The sequence below is a fragment of the Branchiostoma floridae genome, chromosome 10 (assembly GCF_000003815.2).
Source record: "Branchiostoma floridae strain S238N-H82 chromosome 10, Bfl_VNyyK, whole genome shotgun sequence".
Classification (NCBI taxonomy): Eukaryota; Metazoa; Chordata; class Leptocardii; order Amphioxiformes; family Branchiostomatidae; genus Branchiostoma; species Branchiostoma floridae.
In genome coordinates this window covers 13,623,827-13,643,583 of record NC_049988.1, presented here as the reverse complement: position 1 = coordinate 13,643,583, position 19,757 = coordinate 13,623,827, and the positions used below count along the sequence as shown (strand labels likewise).

The 19,757-nt window shown below is 41.9% G+C and overlaps 1 protein-coding gene across 28 annotated transcripts in view; it reads right to left on the bottom strand.

Annotated features, from left to right (window-relative positions):
- The window catches only part of LOC118423973, a 115,639-nt gene that overhangs the window by 71,842 nt on the left and 24,040 nt on the right, over positions 1-19,757 (bottom strand). For all 28 annotated transcript variants that reach the window (XR_004832153.1, XR_004832156.1, XR_004832155.1 and 25 more), the window contains exons 27-60: positions 19,572-19,702; positions 18,812-18,954; positions 18,231-18,352; positions 17,804-17,868; positions 17,284-17,432; positions 16,522-16,598; positions 15,284-15,800; positions 14,704-14,992; positions 14,064-14,254; positions 13,698-13,796; positions 13,099-13,270; positions 12,566-12,744; positions 12,023-12,175; positions 11,667-11,811; positions 11,047-11,261; positions 10,216-10,626; positions 9,459-9,594; positions 8,935-9,063; positions 8,325-8,533; positions 7,219-8,011; positions 6,901-7,041; positions 6,396-6,530; positions 5,894-5,961; positions 5,339-5,437; positions 4,656-4,859; positions 4,105-4,216; positions 3,050-3,762; positions 2,746-2,936; positions 2,131-2,249; positions 1,928-1,975; positions 1,584-1,643; positions 1,205-1,383; positions 708-843; positions 338-460 (exon numbers count right to left, since the gene is read on the bottom strand). Coding sequence is in view for 22 of the 28 variants with exons in the window: in XM_035832320.1 (XP_035688213.1) it covers positions 338-460; positions 708-843; positions 1,205-1,383; positions 1,584-1,643; positions 1,928-1,975; positions 2,131-2,249; positions 2,746-2,936; positions 3,050-3,762; positions 4,105-4,216; positions 4,656-4,859; positions 5,339-5,437; positions 5,894-5,961; positions 6,396-6,530; positions 6,901-7,041; positions 7,219-8,011; positions 8,325-8,533; positions 8,935-9,063; positions 9,459-9,594; positions 10,216-10,626; positions 11,047-11,261; positions 11,667-11,811; positions 12,023-12,175; positions 12,566-12,744; positions 13,099-13,270; positions 13,698-13,796; positions 14,064-14,254; positions 14,704-14,992; positions 15,284-15,800; positions 16,522-16,598; positions 17,284-17,432; positions 17,804-17,868; positions 18,231-18,352; positions 18,812-18,954; positions 19,572-19,702 (6,653 nt within the window). In the remaining 6 variants the exon portion in view is untranslated. The remainder of the gene's footprint in view (positions 1-337; positions 461-707; positions 844-1,204; positions 1,384-1,583; positions 1,644-1,927; positions 1,976-2,130; positions 2,250-2,745; positions 2,937-3,049; positions 3,763-4,104; positions 4,217-4,655; positions 4,860-5,338; positions 5,438-5,893; positions 5,962-6,395; positions 6,531-6,900; positions 7,042-7,218; positions 8,012-8,324; positions 8,534-8,934; positions 9,064-9,458; positions 9,595-10,215; positions 10,627-11,046; positions 11,262-11,666; positions 11,812-12,022; positions 12,176-12,565; positions 12,745-13,098; positions 13,271-13,697; positions 13,797-14,063; positions 14,255-14,703; positions 14,993-15,283; positions 15,801-16,521; positions 16,599-17,283; positions 17,433-17,803; positions 17,869-18,230; positions 18,353-18,811; positions 18,955-19,571; positions 19,703-19,757) is intronic.

Below are 19,757 nucleotides of genomic sequence, written 5' to 3'. Positions count from 1 at the left end.
TGAAGATTAGTCATCCATGTAATAAGCTATGCCAAATAGCAGTTAATCAAGCTACTGGATATGATTTGGGAAACATCAGACGTTTAGGTAGCAGTCACTGACTTTCGTCAGTGACTGTTAGTTATGCTTTATTTTCATGAAATCAAACTCTACAAAATGCACAATGACAGCCATTTCTTTGGAGCCATAGACTATTCAAACATACACAAAATTTATCATGAAGCGTACTTTTCGTACATTGAGTTTTAAGCCATTCTACCTTTTTGTTCTACGTTCACTGATAAACAATCATATATTACCCAAAGACATTAAATGATGTTGAGAGATTGAGACATACTTGTTGTTGTAACTGGTGTGGTCTGAACAGCAACAGTCGAGGAGACCACTGGCTTAGTGGTGGTGCTCTCTGTGATTGTGATGGGCTTAGTGGTGGTGGTAGAAGTGGTGGTTGTCTCGCTACCTGTATCATGTCAAACAAAACAAATCATTCATTATAATGACATATTTAAGCCGAAATAATATAATTGTACAAATTCAATATCAATTTTATTAAAACCATCAGAGTCTATTAGCAACAAAGGCTACCTCTTTGACAGATACAAAACAGAAAAAAAGTTTTCAAGCCACTCTTAAAATGACAAAGTGATTAGTAATACTGTACAACTACTGTACAAACAGAATTCTGTAAGTTGTTTGGAGGGACTTACATTGACAGTACACCCTGATTTCATAGTCCTCACAGCCCACGGGGTAGTTGAAAGCGTTGCGGCAGTAGAACCAGTTGTACAGGTCGCAGCGCATGCCAAGTGCACCAGAGCTCTGCCAGTCGGCACCAGTAGCAATCTATGGGGATACAAAATTTAATCCATAAAGTTATCATATGAAGAAGGCAAAAAAACATAAGTGATAGTAATAATATTAAGATGGCTATAATCTAAAGTTAGCATGGTTGTTTTGAACACTAATTAATACAAACCCATCTGATATTAACGTATGCATTATTAGGCCAAACACTGTAAATGATGTTGTTAATGTTCAGAAAACTTATCTTAAGTTAGCATCATGACACTTTTGAATATTAAATTCAAGGGTATAACTCTCAATACTATACCCTACTCTAAGTACATAAATGTAGGATCTTGCATTCTGAGTTCAAGAAACTAATTGAAAGAAGCATTAAAAAAAAGCAAGTTTCTGGTTTTACCTCGCGGCACTCGATGGCAGTAACCATGTTCTGGTTGCCACCGCAGATGTTGTACCCAGCGGCGACCAGGCTGGGGAAGGTCTCCTCATCTCCCTCCGTGGTGTCGCTTGGGCTGCCTGGCTCGTCAGAGCTCATCCATGTGGTCCAGCCATCCACACACAGGTCTGGGTTCTGTTGGACTAGAGTGGGGAGGGGGGCAGGTCAACATTTGTAAAAAATATTGGTTATCCCGCTGGGAGACTAAGTATAGATCTATTTCTTATTACAATGTAACATTACTTGAAGATATTGTGGCAATCAATATTGAAGATATTGGTAAATGTCTAAGATAATCTTTTTCTTTAGCTAAAAGTATATGAAAAAGGAGTACAGAACTTACCAGTTGTAGGCTGCTGTGTGGTTGGCTTCTGGGTTGTTGTGACAACAGGTGGCTGAGAGGCTAAAGGAGAAAAGCATAAGACTTAGTCTGATTTTCTTCATGCAAAACATGGGCACTTAAGATGCCATGCTTACATATTCTAGTCATTGTGACAACTTGAAGTTGATTCTCTGGACAAGTGTATTGACTGTTAGTAGTAGACATAAAATTTAAATGACAATCAAAAATCACTTTTAACATTAACGATGCAATGTCATGTACCATAGATATTCCGTTAAACTGCAGTTTTCTAGAACCCATCCCAAGTCATTGAAAAGTTAAAGCATAACTTCTGGGTGGCTTACCTGTGGTCATGGTCTGTGTGGTGGGGAGAGTCTGGATGGTAGTTACCGCTGTAGGAAATATAACATAAAAAGGTTAGTTTAAGTTTTGAACAACCTTTTTCATAATTTGGATTGCAAATTACACACTTGGTCTATAAGCCAAGTGCTACTGAAATGATGGCTACTAAAATGCCAGAAAGCAATTTAAAAGCTAATTGACTTACGTTGGCAGTCGCAGTAGACGCTGACTTCGTAGTCGGAGCACATGGCATCCCACTGGAAGTCGTTGGTGCACTGGAAGCCAGTCACCAGGTTACAGACATTTCCGCCATCACCAGTGGCACTGCGGGAAAAATGCACACGTCTCATGTTAACGCCCAACAAACAGTATCAAAATTGATCAGCCGACCAGCCCTAAATGACTAACGACCCTGGTGTTTTCCTGGTAATATAGAAGTCCAGGTAGCATTCACTGCCTTTTAGTGGCTGTTAGAAAAGAAGTTCAAAAAGAAGTTACCCAAGCAACTGGATATGATTTTGGAAATGGTCAGACATTTTAGATAATATTCACAATCTTTTGTCAGCGACACTGGTGGAAGATAGAAGAAACATCTGACCATTTCCAAAATCTCATCCAGTTGCTTCAGTAAGTGCTTTTTGGCATATCTTTTTATCTGGATCTGACCCTTCATTGATGCATGTTTCTTGATAACAACACAATTTATATAGACCAGTTGAATTTTGCAATTCCCATAGCCCTGTCAAATGTGATGGGGTAGATTTTCAGGTAAAAAATGGACAAACGAAAGAGCATGGAAGCAACAAAGACTGACACTTACTCGTACAATGCGTTGGTGCCCACCTCCCGGCACTTGATGGAGGTCGGGTTGGCACAGAAAGTGTAGTACTTCCTCAGCTCATCGATGGACTCGATGTCACCAGCGTTGTTGCCATTGTCGGGACGATCGACGTTCATCCAGTCAGACCAGCCATGCTGGATGCAAGCAATCTGCGGAGCTGTCTGCATCGTCTAGGGAAAGAATTAAGGCATTTTTAGTAGAGATATGTAGAGTTCTCAAGTCATGGCTGATTGTTTTGGACTGACAAAAGGCCACATGCAAAAATAACAGGACCAAAGTTTACCTGTGTTGTAGGCTTGGTGGTGAAAGTACCAATGGTGGTGGTTGTTCCTTCAGTACCAGGGACAGTGCCTGTCAGGATGGTGGTTGGCTTGTCGGTACCAGCAATGGTGGTTGTCTGAGAGGTAGGTACAGAGACTGTGCCAATAGAGGTGGTTGGCTTGGTGGTAACAACAGACTGGGTGGTTGTCTCAGACCCAGTCACGGTACCGATGGTAGTGACTGGTGTCTCAGTACCAGGTACAGTTGCTGTCTGGATGGTGGTAGGCTTGGTGGTACCAGCAATAGTGGTTGTCTCAGAGGTAGGGATGGACACTGTTCCAATAGAGGTGGTTGGCTTGGTGGTAACAGTGCCAATTGTGGTTGTCTCAGAGCCTGTCACGGTACCAATGGTTGTGAGTGGTGTCTCAGTACCAGGGACAGTTGCCGTCTGGATGGTGGTTGGCTTGGTGGTACCAGCACTGGTGGTTGTACCAACAGCACTGGTGGTTGTCTCAGTCTCAGGGTAAGACACAGTCTGGATGGTGGTTGGCTTGGTGGTAGCTGTAGTAGCCTGTGTTGTTGTCTGTGGCTTGGTGGTGGTTGTGGCCTGGGTAGTCATGCCGGGCTTTGTTGTTGTTGTAGCCTGGGTAGCGGTTGTAAAAGGCCTGGTTGTTGTAAGCACCTGGGTGGCAGTCACAGGCCGTGTTGTTGTTGGTGCAAAGGCTGTTGTGAGCACTGGAGTGGTTAAAAAAACAACAAAATTTGAATGGAGTCCACATTTTAAGAACCTCTGTCTAAAGTGAGCATAATTTACTTCCTTTAGTATTCTCTACTTACTGTCTAATACATATCTTCCACAATTACTCATTGGATGAGATGTAGAAATGTAAACAAAGAAATTCTTAGTTGTAGAATGCACATTTAATTTCATTGTCGGATGCAGCTTATGCATTAAATGCCTCATGATCACCAATTATCATCAATATCTACATATAACCCAATGAAAACTGTTATCATATGGTGAAACCATTTACAGTCAGTCAGTTATGCAATTGACTGACATAGCAGCATACTTACGGTTGCAGTCACAGAAGAAAGACACCTCGAAGTTGTAACAGTTCTGTCCATTGTTGTCATCAGAATAGCAAGTCAGACCCATCTGAGGGTGGCACAGCACATTCTGACCAGTCTGGAAAAAAGAAATAGACACAAACAAGTTAATACAAAAGCATTGTCATTTCTGCCCTTTTTAGTGCTTTAGGAATTAACCATGTTTCAAGCACCGATTCTACAGTTGCTGTAGCTTTCCAAACATCAGCACTTTGGAAAGAACAAGGATCTGGTGGTAAAAATGATTTTTATATGTAAATTTCTATCTTTGGAAATCAATTAATTGGAAGGACTATCCTTAAGATTCATAAATAAATTGTTACTTTCTTGTTTTCGTAGCATGTCAGCTGTGATATAAATTCATGGTTGGCAATTTAACTTTTTTTGTATCCTGAACTATATTTTTGTAAGAGTTCCCTTTGAAAATTAGTTACAATGTACTCAGTTAACTAAAGGGACCATCCTGAAGGTCCATAAATAAATAGATAGAGGTTTTACTTTGATTCTTGTTTCCTTACCATGTCAGCTGTGATATGGTCTCCCTCACGACGGCAGGCAATGTTGGTGATCATGTAGTCCTCGCAGAAGGAGTACTTCTCACGCAGGGCGTTGATCGTCTCAACATCGTTTCCGTCGAGCGGGTTGTCGGCAGACATGAAGGGTGTCCATGCAGAGGAGCCGGGTGGACAGTAAGCAGGAGCCAGGGTGCTCACAGTGCTTGTCTGTAGGAGAAAAATAAGCAAATTACATGTAGCAATTGGTTTGACACAAATAAATTCTTAGGCTACTACGTCAAAACAAAATTGTTGTACATAGTATTACACAACTACATCTTTTGAACTGAAATAATTCTTATTTTGGAATGGATAAAACTTTGAGTTACTAGTACATACATCTTAGGCTATTACGACAAAACAAAATTGTTGTACATACACAGCTACGTCTTTTGAACTGAACTGATTCTTATTTTGGAATGGATAAAACTTTGAGTTACATACAACAATTTTGTTTTGATTTCTATCTCGGTAAACTAACGTGTTGCTTAATGTGAGCATTTATCACCAGGTCAGATAAATGCTTATCTCACAAATAGGAAGGCTTTATGTACGAAAAAGAAGTTTATAAGTAATTCTATACAGAACTATGAATAATTCTATCATCATCTAGAATTGTGTTTGCAAGCAATTCTCAGAAGGCACACCTGTGTTGTCTCCTCAGCTGGCTTGGTTGTGGTGACCTCCTCAGGCTTGGTGGTGGTGCTGACCTGGACAGTTGTAGGCTCGGTTACAGGCTCAGTGACCTGAGATACAGACACATTATGTTACAACTTGCTTCATTGCCCAGACAACAAAATTCAGAAAGCTAGCTCAATCCCTCTTCAGTACAGTCCAATTCTTACGAGAACAAAGTATACTGCTGAGTGACTAAACCCAAATAATAACTTTGACTTTGGCATCTACTACCTATGTTAAAGCCAATTCATGGTCTATGATAACTACTGGTGACAAATTTACATCAGTGCAGTGCAGCGGTAGTTACTGTCAGTTAGAGTCAGTATACATGACCGAGAGGACTACTCAAAATCACTATGTGATGAAACATCTTAAAAATGATCATATCAAACACAGTGGAGGACATGTCAGTAGCTGTACAAGTCCGCAAACTATGGAGAAAATCTGCTAAACGTGTCTATGCAACAAAGTTGTGGAAGGGTCTAACGCCTAAGGTAGGGCAGTGGTAGAGGTACTGTACTTACCACACCAGTAAGGGTGACCTGACCGGTGGTACTGATTGTGACGGTACCAGGGGTAGTCACAGGCTGTTCTGTAAGGGGAGAAACACAAATCAAGGCAGTTAGAAATAAGTCACTATACTAATTTAGTCACTACTACAATAATCTCATGAAAAAGAAGGTTACCAAAGTCTGCAACAAGCGCTAATAATGACCAATGAATGGCAACGATCATTCAACATTTAGCATACAGGAAGAGAAAATCTTAATAAAAGTACAAATTAGTACACTGAAAATCTTTAAAAACTTCTAAGATTATCATACTTAATGCTAATAACTTTTTTGGACACTTTTAATTTTACTTGCAGGTAATAGACAAAAAAAGTAAAACCAAAAAATATGAAGACAGCAATGAGTGACATTAAATTTTTGCTTAATGGAAAATCCTATACTAAAGACAAAGTATGTGTCAAAACTTTGACTTCCTTTTTGAGTTGATGGATGGAGAATGACGTTGCAAACTTACCAGAGCATCTGCAGTGCACCCTGATCTCGTAGTCCATACAGGTGCCGTCCTGCTGAGAGGAGTCACAGAGGAAACCGATGTTCTCGTCACAGAGAACACCGTTCTGTCCCACCATTGCGTAGTCGAAGTTGAAGCCTGTTGGCAAAACAAAGATGAAATGAAATGAGAAAACAATTGATGAATGAAAAAATGAAAAGAGACAAAAATTTGATTTGACATGGAAAATCAGAAAGCTCTTTGGAGGACAATTCTTGAACACAATGTGTGTAAGCAATGGTGGAAGGTACAATCTTCTGACATTGAAATTTCAAAACTGTTCTATGTGAACTAGGACATGAAAACAAAAGATCTCTGATGTCTGACCAATTGTTGGGAATCATAGCCTGGTATCCAAACCTATCTAAGCTGCCTATCCTCTTCTTCCTATCACACAAGAAGATGGAGAGGCTTGGCAGCAACATGTATAGGTTTGGATGCCAGGCTAGGATAAGAGGAGTTGGCTTACCTGCGACACGGCATTCGATGTCGTCGATCATCTCGACCGGGCAGAACTCGTAGATTTCCCTGAGGTTGCTGAAGGTCTCAATGTCACCCACGTTGTCGGGGCTGTAGCTGTTCATGAACGGAGTCCAGCCATCCACACAGTCTGTGGTAGCACATTGTATCATTAGTTATCCCTCAAGTCTAGCAAGAAATGCTTCACATAATAATAAGCCACAATGTTGTGCCCTGTTACATATACATTGTATACCCCGAGTATGCGTATATCAGTAAGCTTCTTTAAAGAAAGAATTCAGGCATCATTCTGGAATGTTTTACTTACAAAGTGGGTTCTCTGGCACAGTTGTGGTCTGAACAGGTGTGGTGGGCTTGGGTGTCGTTGTAGTGGTTGTAGTGACTTCAATGCCAGTAGACATTGGTGGCTTGGTAGTGCTAGCTGTGGTCACCACACCAGTAGACATGCCTGGCTCGGTGGTCTGAACACCGATAGTTGTAGAGGCAGTGGTTTCTGTGATAGACCCAGTTGTCATCAGTGGCTTGGTTGTAGTCTCCCCAATGACGATGGTTGGAGTCTGGCCAGTGGTGGTAGTGCTAGCTGTGGTTTCAATGCCAGTAGACATCGGTGGCTTGGTAGTGCTAGCTGTGGACACCACGCCAGTAGACATGGGTGGCTTGGTGGTCTCAATACCAATGGTGGTGGATGCAGTGACTTCTGTGATTGACCCAGTTGTCATCCCTGGTTTGGTTGTTGTTTCACCGGTGACGATGTCTGTGAATGTGGGCACGGTGGTGGTGGTCTCGGTGAAGACCTGCTGGGTGGTGGACACGCCGGGAGTCTCGGTGATGACGACGCCCTGAGTTGTCTGTGGCGTGGTTGTCGTGAGGTGACCCAGGGTGGTCAGCGGGCTGGTTGTGCCGATGACGCCGGTGGTGGCGACAGGGGTGGTGGTGCTGACGGCTATGGTTGTTGCAGGTGCGCAGTTACAGCGGAAGGAGATCTCGTAGTTCTCACACATCCCGTCAGACTGCATGTTGTTCAAGCAGACCAGGCCGTTCTGGAGGTCGCACTCAACGTGCTCATCGTTGGTCATGATGGTCAGCAGATGAGAGTCAGCCTGAGAGTGTGAAAAAATGTTAGCTACTTTTAAGAGAGCCTCAGAGTCAGGAAAAATAAAAGGAATGCTACTAATTACCTAATAAATTTTGTATTTTCTTCCAAAAGATTTTTAAGGCAGCCGACCTATATCTTGATCTCATCTTCATAATCAAATATGAGACTAGATGCTTTCTTCTTCTTCTTTCTCTTGATGCCGGCTGTAAGGTTTGCACCATCGCACACCGGGGCATGCCCCTACCCTTTTCAAAAGGTGTGGTGGGTTCTTTAACGTGTGTGGGGTGCGGAATAAGGAGTAGACTATTGCAACTTACATGGCGACACAGGACTTTGTCGACCATAGCTTCGTCACAAATCCTCAGCTCATCGCCGTAAGCCTGCACGATGCTCTGGTAGGTCTCGTGGTCTCCGCCATCAGTGCCAGTGGTCGGTGTGTCGGAGTTGTAGAACGGTGTCCAGTAGATGGTGCCTTCTGGACAGTCGTCGTTGTACACAGGGGTTGTTGTTGGGGTGGTGGAGCCAGCTGTAAAAGAAGATGCAATGAGTGCAAGCATGTACAATGTAAACATTTGGTGAAAAAAAGCAACTTTTGATTCTGACTTCCAGACACCTTTGAACCAATTCTGATATCACACTTCTGTAAGATGTAATACCCCAGATAAAAAGAGGGTGAGTTACAAGCATTTGGTGAGTTACTTTCTTGATGTAGATCAAGTTAAATCAAGTTAAATGTATACATTACAGACACAGATGAATTCTATCTTATTTAGAGTGTGTCATGTACTTTTGTTATTGCTTGCAGAAAGGAGCACTTGGTGATGTTTTTCTACAATTGTCACTGTGTGGTGATTTTGGAGAGACTTATGACTGACAAAGAATCAATAATACCATGATAACAAGATAAAACATCAAATGAATACGTACTAGTGGTCTGACTAGATGTCTGGGTACTGCCGACAACACCAGTGGTCTGAGGCTGGGTCATAGTCTCGTGGCTGAAGACGTCGGTTGGTGTGGGGGTGGTGGTCTGTGCCTGGGTGGTTCCCTCACCACCTGGAAAACGGGAAGGTGGGTGAGCTACATTTTTCTCCCTTGTCACAAGTAGTGACTACTGTACTTTGTCAATAGTTCTGATCTAACAAGAATGTTACTCTGAAACATTTTAGTCCTTTTATTAGTAAGCTATCATGGACAGAAAGTGAAACCTCACACAATTTCTTTAAGTTTACATGCATGTACAATGTACCTCTGTTGGGTTACTCTTGCCAACAGAATTAATTCATAGATGGTCTAAAGGCACTCACTGTATTGTTTCAGTGCAAGGGAAGAAAAAAATGAGGGCACTGTTGGGTCACCTTTTGCCAACAGCAATACATGATAATGTTAATATATGATTTGAAGGCATTCACTTTTATTTCAGTGCAACAGAAAAGGAAATGAGGGCTTACATTGACAGAGCACACTGATCTCGAAGTCCTCGCACGCGACGGGGTAGTTGAGAGAGTTGGAGCAGTAGAAGCCATTGGTGGTGTCACACTGCAGGCCTGCTGCTCCTGTGCTCTGCCAGTCAGCCTGAGAGCCAACCTGGAGATGGTGCACGATAATATATGACCTTGGAAGCATTCTCTTGTTCAGGCCATAGGTCATCTTTTAAGGGAAATCCTGAAAAGCTACTTACTAGAAATCTCAAAGCTTGTTTTGCAGCTGTTAGCCCAGACTTCTAGAAATTAACATTCTAAATAAACAAAAAAATAAAGCAGGCATTGCTATGGAGGAGACAAAATATAATGTATGAAAATAGTTGTAGTTTAAGAGTGCGCTGTCATTTATGAAATGCTGGCCCAATTGCAGGGCTCGAAATACTTTTTTCTGCATAAATTGAAAACGACTTGCACAAGACAAATTTTACCTGCACCACTCTCTATAGGAAGTATGGATCATACTAGAATTGTTGAGGAACTATTGCTATTTTTTTTCTTTTATACTTAGGTGGTAACAGTCAATGCAGCTAATAACAATCCACATACACCTACATAATAGGACACTTATGTATAAAACTCAGTACATGGAGCTGTGCAGGCTCCCTGCAGGTGGACTTTAGAAATACTTGCACAGCTCTAATTTCACCTGCACTACCCTGCATATGCAGGTGGTATTATGAGTCCTGCCCAATTGTGCTATTATGACTGCGACATTTTTCAATACCTCACGGCACTGGATGTCAGCAATCATGTTCATGTCACCACCGCAGAGAAGGGCAGCGTAGTCTGGGTTGCTGGCGATCGCGGCCAGGTTCTCGGTGTCTCCACCCATGAAGTCGTTGACATCAGGCTCGTTGGTGTTGATCCAAGGCGTCCATCCGTCCACACACAGAGGGTTGTTGGCCGGCTGAGTGGTGAAGGCTTGGGTGGTCGGCTTGGTGGTGGCAGTGGCGGTTGCCAGGGTGGTGATGGGAGTGTTGATGGTGGTCACCCCGGTGCCACCACAGTTGCAGTGGAAGGAGACCTCGTAGTCCACGCAGTCGTGCTGTGGCTGCATGGCGTTGTTGCACACAAGGCCGTTCTCGATGTCGCAGGTGATCATGCCTCCTGTCTGGGCCTGCATGTGGGTTGCAGACTGAGGGAGAAACACAACGTGGGAATATCAGTATTAAAGCCTTGACCATATGCATGGATACTTGCAGAATTCACATATTAAAAAACATACCAAAACTATTTGCATACCCAATATGCCACCATTTTCAAGAGAACTTACAATGCTGACTGATTTCAAATTAAAGTCTTTCTAATGTTTGATTGATTATGACAGATAGATATCTGTTGTTGTAGAGATCTTAATTGATACCAATCATTTTGATGCATAGCTTCACTTGAAACATTTTAACTTTGTACATTTGTACCTACCGGGTATTTTGCGTTAACTTACTGAATTTTGTACCAAGGTTTACAACTGTGCTTCCTTTATTGTTGTCAAATAGATCATCATTTTGATATCATAATGATATTGAAAATTAAAGGACAGTGATCTCCTGCTTACCTCCCTACAGATGATCTTGTCGACCATATCCTTGCCACACAGGTTGTAGGCCTGGCTGAGCAGGTCGTATGTCTCTGTCTCCTGCACACCGGTCTGAGCAGTGTCAGGGTTGTGGGCAGACATGAAGGGTGTCCAGAACTGGGTTCCGTAGGGGCAGATCTCAACTGGGCTGAGAGTGGGGGTGGTGGACTGGGTCACTCCGTCTGGGATATCACCTGGTTTTGGAAAGGAAAAAGACTGTCTCTATCACCTTTGATACAACTGATACATTAACATCTCATCGTGATGAAGTAAGCATCGTGATCAGAGAAAGGATAAAAGTTTCACAAAGCAGACCATTCCTGAAATACTTTTAAAGGATTCAGGTTTCACTGGTCAGTGTTTAACTACTGTAGGCAGGGCTTCTGTTGTTTTTGCCTTCAACTTAGGAGAACTGTCCAATCTTCTTTCATGCAAAATCTCTAATGCTACTATGTACAAATGTGTCTTACAAGTCACATCTGATGAGGTTAATTCAGGTATGTGAGACTAGTCATGAGATATTGGATTGAACTATGCCAGCATGCTGAAGTCCTATGTTTGTACAGCGATGGTGCTTGATTTGTGTTAATGCCACTCACCGAAAGGCCTGCATCCCAGCAGCTCAAACCTGAAGCTGATGTGTTGCTCCCAAGTCAGAGGCTGGATACGAATGTACTGAGCCTCGATGGGTGCATTGAAAATGTGCTGGACATGAGAGTCGCTGTCATAGTTGCCCTGGAATTGCTGCACAAAGAACATAAAGATGATTTAGTTTTTATCACAAACAAGTAAAAGAAAAATTGGTGGCAGCATGTGTTATTTTTACAATACATGAATGTATATTGTGTAGTAATGTTAGAAGTTATATTTTTCATTTCATATATAATGTATTGTGCTGGAAAATTGTTCTGACATCAAATAATTGCACTTTTCTTATGAATAGGTATTGTCTAACCTGTGGGTTGCCGTAGAGGTCAGGCACAGCAAAGAAGTTAACACCATCGGTGCTGTACAGGACCACATAGGAGGTGACCCAGGCAGGCATCGGAGGGTTGCCGGGCAGTACCTCAACCTCCTGACCCTGGGTGATGATGCCTGTCAACTCAACCTGCAGGGTAAAAAAATGTTTGTAGGTTGAAATGTTAAAACCAGACTTAATACATAGCAAGTCTGGATTTAAATGGAACCTTCTGTCAAAATACTGTAAATGTTGAAAATGTTGACCTCTTCATTACAAATCTAAATCCATTGCAAAAGTGCTTGTTCTGTCTTCTGCCTAGCTAGCCCCTTGTTTCAATGGCGAACTCAACTTGGAAACACTCAAACACTAAATCCCCACCAACTAAAAGCCATTGGCTATTAGGCATGATACCGATGCCTGGGACGTTTGCAATAAGCAACACACAAAATGCTAGTATCTTACGCTTTGTACATTTGGTAATCTGAAGTCTCGATCAATCAAAAAGTATGAATATTGAAAGTATGATTTTTTTCTGACCTTCTCGCCAAGGTTCACTTCGATCCACTGGTTGGCGTCCTGGATGGCCGGAACCCAGGAGCTGGTGGGATGGTCCAGACGACCGTCATCAGCTGGCCTGTCAGGGCGCTCAGAAGAGGATGTGATCATGTTGTCCCTGATGGCGCCATTGTCGGCAACGTTCATTGGCTGGTCGCAGTCTGTAATCGCCATGGTAACAATAAGGTTAAGATCTATCTTACACATTTTATCCCCTTCACATTTATAGTAAAAAAATGTACCCAATGATTATTTATGATGTAACATTTATAACGTTTTAACATGCTTTTAAAAAAACTACAAATGGTTTACGTGTTTACAGTTTTGGACAGTAGTGCTTGCTCGAAAAGAAAATATTAAATTTTTTTACTCTTCACATAATATCTAACAAATGAATGTTAACTCCTGTACCAGCAAATTAAGTTCAAATGGTCAAGCATGCAAAGTCTAATGTCCAAGAAATTCAACTACCAAACTGAATATGAAGTTTTTTCCGACGATAACTATATACTTACGGCCTTCGCAGTTACAGTAGAACCTGACTTCGTAGTCTGGGCAGATGAGACCGTTGTTGTTGAGGCAGCTGAGACCGAGGTATGTGTTACACATGACCTCTGGCTGGTTGGAAGTGTAGACGATGTTGGTGCCGACCTGGCGACACTCAATGGCCATGGGAGCCTCACAGAACTGCAACAGATAACAGAGACATATAATGTATTTAGTCAGTATTGTATGCTGTATACACAATTTTTTGTATCTAATCAGCAAACAATGGGTTAGCCAACAAATTTGCAAAGAGAACGTTTGTGATACATTGTACTGTACTGAACTATGCTTGAATCATCAAACTGTCTTTCTGCACACTTTAACTGTTCTTCTGAATGTTGATATTTTGTGTTGTATAATTTTGATGTGCAGTAACAAATCCTAGTCTGTTCAACTGACTGTAGTTGTACTGTCTACAGTTATCAAATTTTTATGACAAATTCAAAGCACAGTGTGCTTTTGTTACTCATTATGAAAGACTTAGTATTATTTTAGACCTCTATGGTTCTTAGAAAATTCATAACATGGTGGCAATTTGACAGCAGGAAGTAAATGCAGCATAACTTACAGCGTGATGGGCGCGCAGAGCATTGATGGTCTCATCATCGCCGGAGCCGGTGGATGGAGTGTCCTCGTTCATCCAGTCTGTCCAGCCGTGCCTCACACACTGTGGGGGTGGGGGGGTGGTTGAGGAAACAGTAACATTTAGTCAAGTGATACTCAGAGTACATGTACATGTACATTCTGTAACAATGTAGCTGCTTAAGAACCACTTTAAACTCAATGACACTAGGACTTTAAAATAAGACTTGAAAAATCAAAAACACAAATTGCTAAGAGGACTTTGGAAATTAATGTATTGTATTGTCACTAGCATCATATGACCCAATAACAAACAGGGTTACAAATGATCATGATATACTACTCATACTACCTCAGGAGGATTGGTGGTGGTGATTGGTGGAGTGAGGGTCTCTCCATCAGGCATAAAGGGTTCAGTGGTGACGCCGCTGGACACAGTGGTGACGCCGGGAGGTGTGGTTGTCACAGTGAAGACAGGGACGGTGGTCACGGTCTGGGTCGTGAACTGTGTGCCTGTGACAATGCCAGGCAGGGTGGTGACTTCTGTAGGAAAAGAATGGGGGGAAACATTGGTATTTAGCATGTTTAGCAAACAATTCACAAAAGATTCACCTATAAATTTAACCATGGAAAAGATAGGGACAGAAATAGTCTGCATTTGCCTGCAAATACTTGTTTTCCAACTCTCAGACTTGTTGTCATGTAGAGACATGACTATTACCTGTTTCTCCAGATTAAAACCTGCAGGAGCAATAGTGACAGCACCTTTTGGTAACGCAGGGTATCCTATATCCTTTGCTTTCAAAAACAGAGTATCTTGGAATATAAAGTGAAGGACAATGGTTCCAAACTGTAATATTTTCAAAGTATTGCAGCTTGAAACCACCGTCCATCAACTTGATACCCCTAGATATGCTGTCTTTATACACAACGGATATAGGTTACCCCACAAATAAAGGTAAACTAGCGTTAAGTCCTAAATGAAAACTTACCTGGGCCGCACTCGCAGAAGAAGCGGATCTCATAGTTGGAGCAATCCTTGCCCATTGGCTGATCAGCATTGACACAGATCAGACCATTCTGGGTGTCGCAGGTCACGACCTCGCCGGTCGCGTGGGCGGCCTGCATGTAGCCGATGGTGCGGCACTCGACGGCGGTCAGCATGGTCTTCGGGCAGAAGCTGTACTGCTGACGGATGCTGTCGATGGTCTCGAAGTCGCCGCCGGTCAGGGCAGTGGGGGTGGACACACTGTACCACTGAGTCCAGTGGTCAGTTGGCTCCTGTGGATGGAAATGCAAACAGGTCAGCAAAATGTCTCAAGTCTTATATGGAGACTGATATTAAAGTTCATATAAGAGAAGGAATTTAAGAAAAGTGTGCATTCAGTTACCCCAACGAAGATAGGAAGGCATGAAAATATTCAAAGTTTACACTTTTGTACTGAAAGTTAGATTTCATTTCCGTGATGATAAGGAGAGTCTTTATGAATAACTGTAATGTAACTCTGTTAAAAGTCTGAAGTAAGATTATGGCTTGATTTGGTAAGATTGTGGCTTGATGACCATACTCACCCTACAGGCCTGTGGTGGCAGCTCTCCGATGGGCAGTGTGGTGGTCTGAGTTCCACCGTTGATGGTAACAGTGGGGGGCTGAGTGGGCTTCTCTGTGGTCTGTCCCACTGTGCTGAAGGGAGGCACAGTGCCGGTTGTAACTCCAATTGAGGTCTGCGTCTGGAAGGTTGGCAGAGTGGAGGTTTCGCCGGTGGTGGTCTCACCAGGAGGCAGGGTGAAGATTGGCGGAGTCTTGGTGGTGGTGTCGGTAACCAGAGGCGGCACGGTGGCAGTCTGAACTCCCGTGGTCGTGTCGGTCTGGAAGGGCGGCAGGGTGCCGGTGGATCCAGTCGTGGTCTCGCCAGGGGGGAGGGTGAAGAGGGGCAGAGTGCCTGTCGTTGCCGTCTGGGTCTGGAAACCTGTGGTGGTCTCGCCAGGCGGGAGGGTAAAGATTGGGGGCGTCCCGGTCGTGGCCTGGGGGGTGGTGGTGGCGCAGTCAGGGTTGTATGCACACTGGATGTTGTGTGAGATACAGTAGCTGTGGTGCAAAGGAAAATGCAAAAAATGTGAATTCATACATAAGAACCAATTACAAATTGATACTCTTTGAAATTCAGTCATTTTACATTAAATTACATGTAAGAGAGCAAAGGCTGTTATTAACAGTTACCAAATAGTTTTCTGTTGTTTGACTTGCAGTTCAAAAGACTAAAACAAATAGACAGCCACAAAGCACAGCCATCATAAACCTATAGAGAACCTAGATACACATGCTTATTATAAATATTCCCAGCTTGATATATTACGAGGGGAAAAAAAAATGGGCAAGAAAGAGATGGAAATGCTGATACTTTCACATGAGTCACATTTCAGCACCAAGGACAGACCCACGTCCAGTATTTCTCCTTACAATATTTTGTGTTTTTAGGAAAGCTAGTAACAGGGCTTAACTGTTAGAAATATTCTAATGGCTTAGGTTAAAGGATTCTACAGGTATTTCTCTAAAAACAGTCTAAGCTCTCTTTGTAGGCATTGTTCCTACAGCATAGAGAAAATGTTGAAAACTGACCTTGCTTAAGTTCACACAAATCACGTGTTTATTGTTTTTATATTGACAATAACCAAGTATCATCCCAAATTCTGACAAATCAGCTTCATATATATCGAGGAAACAAATATTGTGTGGATGCCAGACTACCTAAACCTGAGCCTTTACTGTTTGATGTAGATGTTCTGAGAATGATAGATGCCATAATTACCATGTCTGGCAGGTAGTGCTGAAGTCAGGAATCATGCTGTTCTCCAGATAGCTGACACCGTTCACAGTCATGCACACCTGTAGTAACAGACATTGGCAATACATAAGGAAACAAGATATCAAAATTGGAAGTTCTGCTGCAGTACTGCAACAAGCTGCTATGGGGCCCAAATTCACTCATTTTGAAGTCTCATGAAGAACTACCCACATACTAAATATGAATACTGTAAATGCAGAAATGTTCGCGGTGGATTAATGTTCGCGGTTTTCGCGGTGGCCACTTCACCGCGAATTTAAAACCACCGCGAACATTTTTCTATTATGATATTAGATTGCAGTCTATGGTGTTACCGCGAACTTAAATCCACCGCGAAAAGTCCTTTTTCCCGCTACCGCGAAATTAAATCCCCGCGAACTTAAAAACATTTACAGTACTAGGCATTCTAGAGTTCAGCTACGAAATGCTACCAAAAACGTTACCTTCTTGGGAAAGGTAAAAATGTCAGAAACAAAACTCAAAACAAAATTCATACACTACTGAAATAGTACTGAATAAAGTTTTTGGAGACTATTTTGTTGGCATAATGATGCATATTATATGAAGATTTGTGGATGGATGCCTATACAAATGCACATAAATACAAAGGTATTAACTTCAAACAATTCTTATTTATTGTTTGTATATAAAATTTAGTATGAGACACCAGGTAGAATGTTAAGTAATGAATATTCTAGACAAACAAACAAACAAAAACTAACTGACCTGTGTGGTGGGAGGTGTGGTGCTGGCGATGATGGTTGGTTTGATGGTGACAGTGCTGGTAGTGGAGAAGATGGGCATGTCTGTCCCTGGGGTGGTGGTGACGCCTGAGGTCGTGGTGAAGACACCAGGAGTCGTCTCAGGCTTGGCAGCTACGATTGAAAAACATGACGTTAGCTCAAAAGTACTGAAACAAAAGTAATTAACCGTTGCTTTGCCTATTGAGTCAGTTAGTCAAAATTGCCAAAGCTTGATATTTCTGACTTAGGGAGAAAAGATGCTGCTACAGTGAGCATAGTTCAATGCCTAGAAGTGGTCATTGGCCTTGCACTAAGTAAACTCATTGAAAAAACAAACAAAAAAGAAATACCTTTTTTAACCAGCAAAAATGATACACATGAGGGTTAACCTTTATATGGTAATTAGATTAATAGACATAACAGGGAAAATTGAAAGAACATTTTAGAAAAGTTCTTGTCTTATTCTTTCACTAGGATACAGCCAATAAATATTGGAAACTTACTGGTCTCAATCAAGGTTCCATCACATGGCTGACCGATACACTTAATCTGGTGGTTCTCACAGTAGCTGTGTGAAGAAAAGGCAGTTAAAGCTCAGATCGTAAAAGAAATATCTATGATACACCGTAACTTTAACACGATATGACCATGACAATGATTCCACCACATATCATATTTAGGTTCTCACACAGTATTACAGAACGATTGTAGAAAATGGTACTCTAATTGTAGTTTGCTTATTCTCAGCCATCTTTAATGCCATGTAAAAGTCATTGAAGACAAAGAAATAAAATCTAGTGCCAAATCTAAAGTTTACTGAAAGGATATTGCCCATTATGTGAGGAAGTTGCAACAAGCTTCTTTCCTAGATATCCACATTATATACTGTGTTTGACATCTATGTTTCCTTTTAAGCTTTGAGGTGCTTACCAAGTCCTGCAGTTGTCGGACATGAACGGGATCTGGTCACCGTTGTCATATGACACACCCTCGATCATCAGACAAGCACACTGCTCCGGACGCACACAGCTCTGGCCATCATCACCGATCACCTGGAATGGAAGTCATTCTTATTTTTCTGTCTTGATAATGTCATGGATAAAGCTACCAGGTTTACTAAATAAGAACAAGCATTTTCAAATGAATCTTTACCAGTTCTGTAACAAAGTCTATTAACAGAAGACAGGGTATACATTTTCTTGCCAAAAATGAGTGTAATTTTGTAAATTGTGTGTATGGTATATATGCTGAAATTTGGAAGTCAGAATAGATAAGGTGTCATATTCTTTCTTGAGGAAAACATTGTCATAAAAAAGGGCACAAAACTGTACTGAGTGCATACAAGTGTGTGTGACTGTCTCTGCATTGCAGTTTCTATATGTTCTGCCAGAGGGAGTGGTGAAGTTTCTGTATGTTCTGCCAGAGGGGTGAAATTTTAAGTATACTGTCTATAATTTCCTTGTTATGCCTATGTTCATCAGTTTTTACTTTAAAATAGGATGTTAGCATACCAAGCCATCTGGGCAGCCGCAGCCTTCCACGCAGGTGTCGTTGCAAGACGGGTAGAGCTGATCGTACTGGGCGTAGTTGGAGCAGGTCATTGGGCAGGGGTTGGCACAGGCAACATACTGCATGCCGTGGTCACACTGCATTGCTGTAAACAGAAGAGAATCATGCTATCATCAAGACTCCTGAATGTACTTTTCGAAAGGCATGTTTTCTATTCTTTAGATTCACAACAGACATGGAGTTTTGTGTACTTTTATGAAGCAATCTAACACCATAAATATATTAGCAGATTGAAAGCAAAAAACATAAGCTGTTATAGACCAATTTTGGTCATATAATTGGGAAGGAAAGTGGAAAATGTTGAAACTTTCACACGAGCTACATTTCAGCACCAAGGACAGCACCATGTCTAACATTTCTTCTTGCAACATTTAGTGTTTTTTTTAGGAAAGCTGATCATAGCAGGGCTCAGATTCATTGATATTAATGGCTAGGTAAAGAATTTCATTTCTGAAAAGATATTCTAAGCCCTTTGAGATATTTTCTTAGCATTAAAGCATCTTAGTAATAAGTTATTATAAGTATTTTGTCTTCTTCAGCTTTTTCCTCTTATGTCTAGCTACATGTACTGTTTCTGTTCTTTTTGCGCTTGCATATAGTTGTTGTAGTAATAATTGCATATAGTTGTTGTAGTAACAATAGTTGTTGAAAAACATAACATAAAATAGACAACAATCATGAGCTGCATTTGGCAAAACTTACGGCAAATCTCCTGCTCTCTCCACAGGATGTAGACGCCGTGCAGGGCGCACTCGTAGTGGTAGGCGGCGATGGCTGTACACAGACACTCGCAGTCACCACCAGAGTCACAACCACAGGCATCATACACACACCTGTTGGGCAGGAAAAACACAGCCATTAGTATATTATGTTGTAATTACCACATGC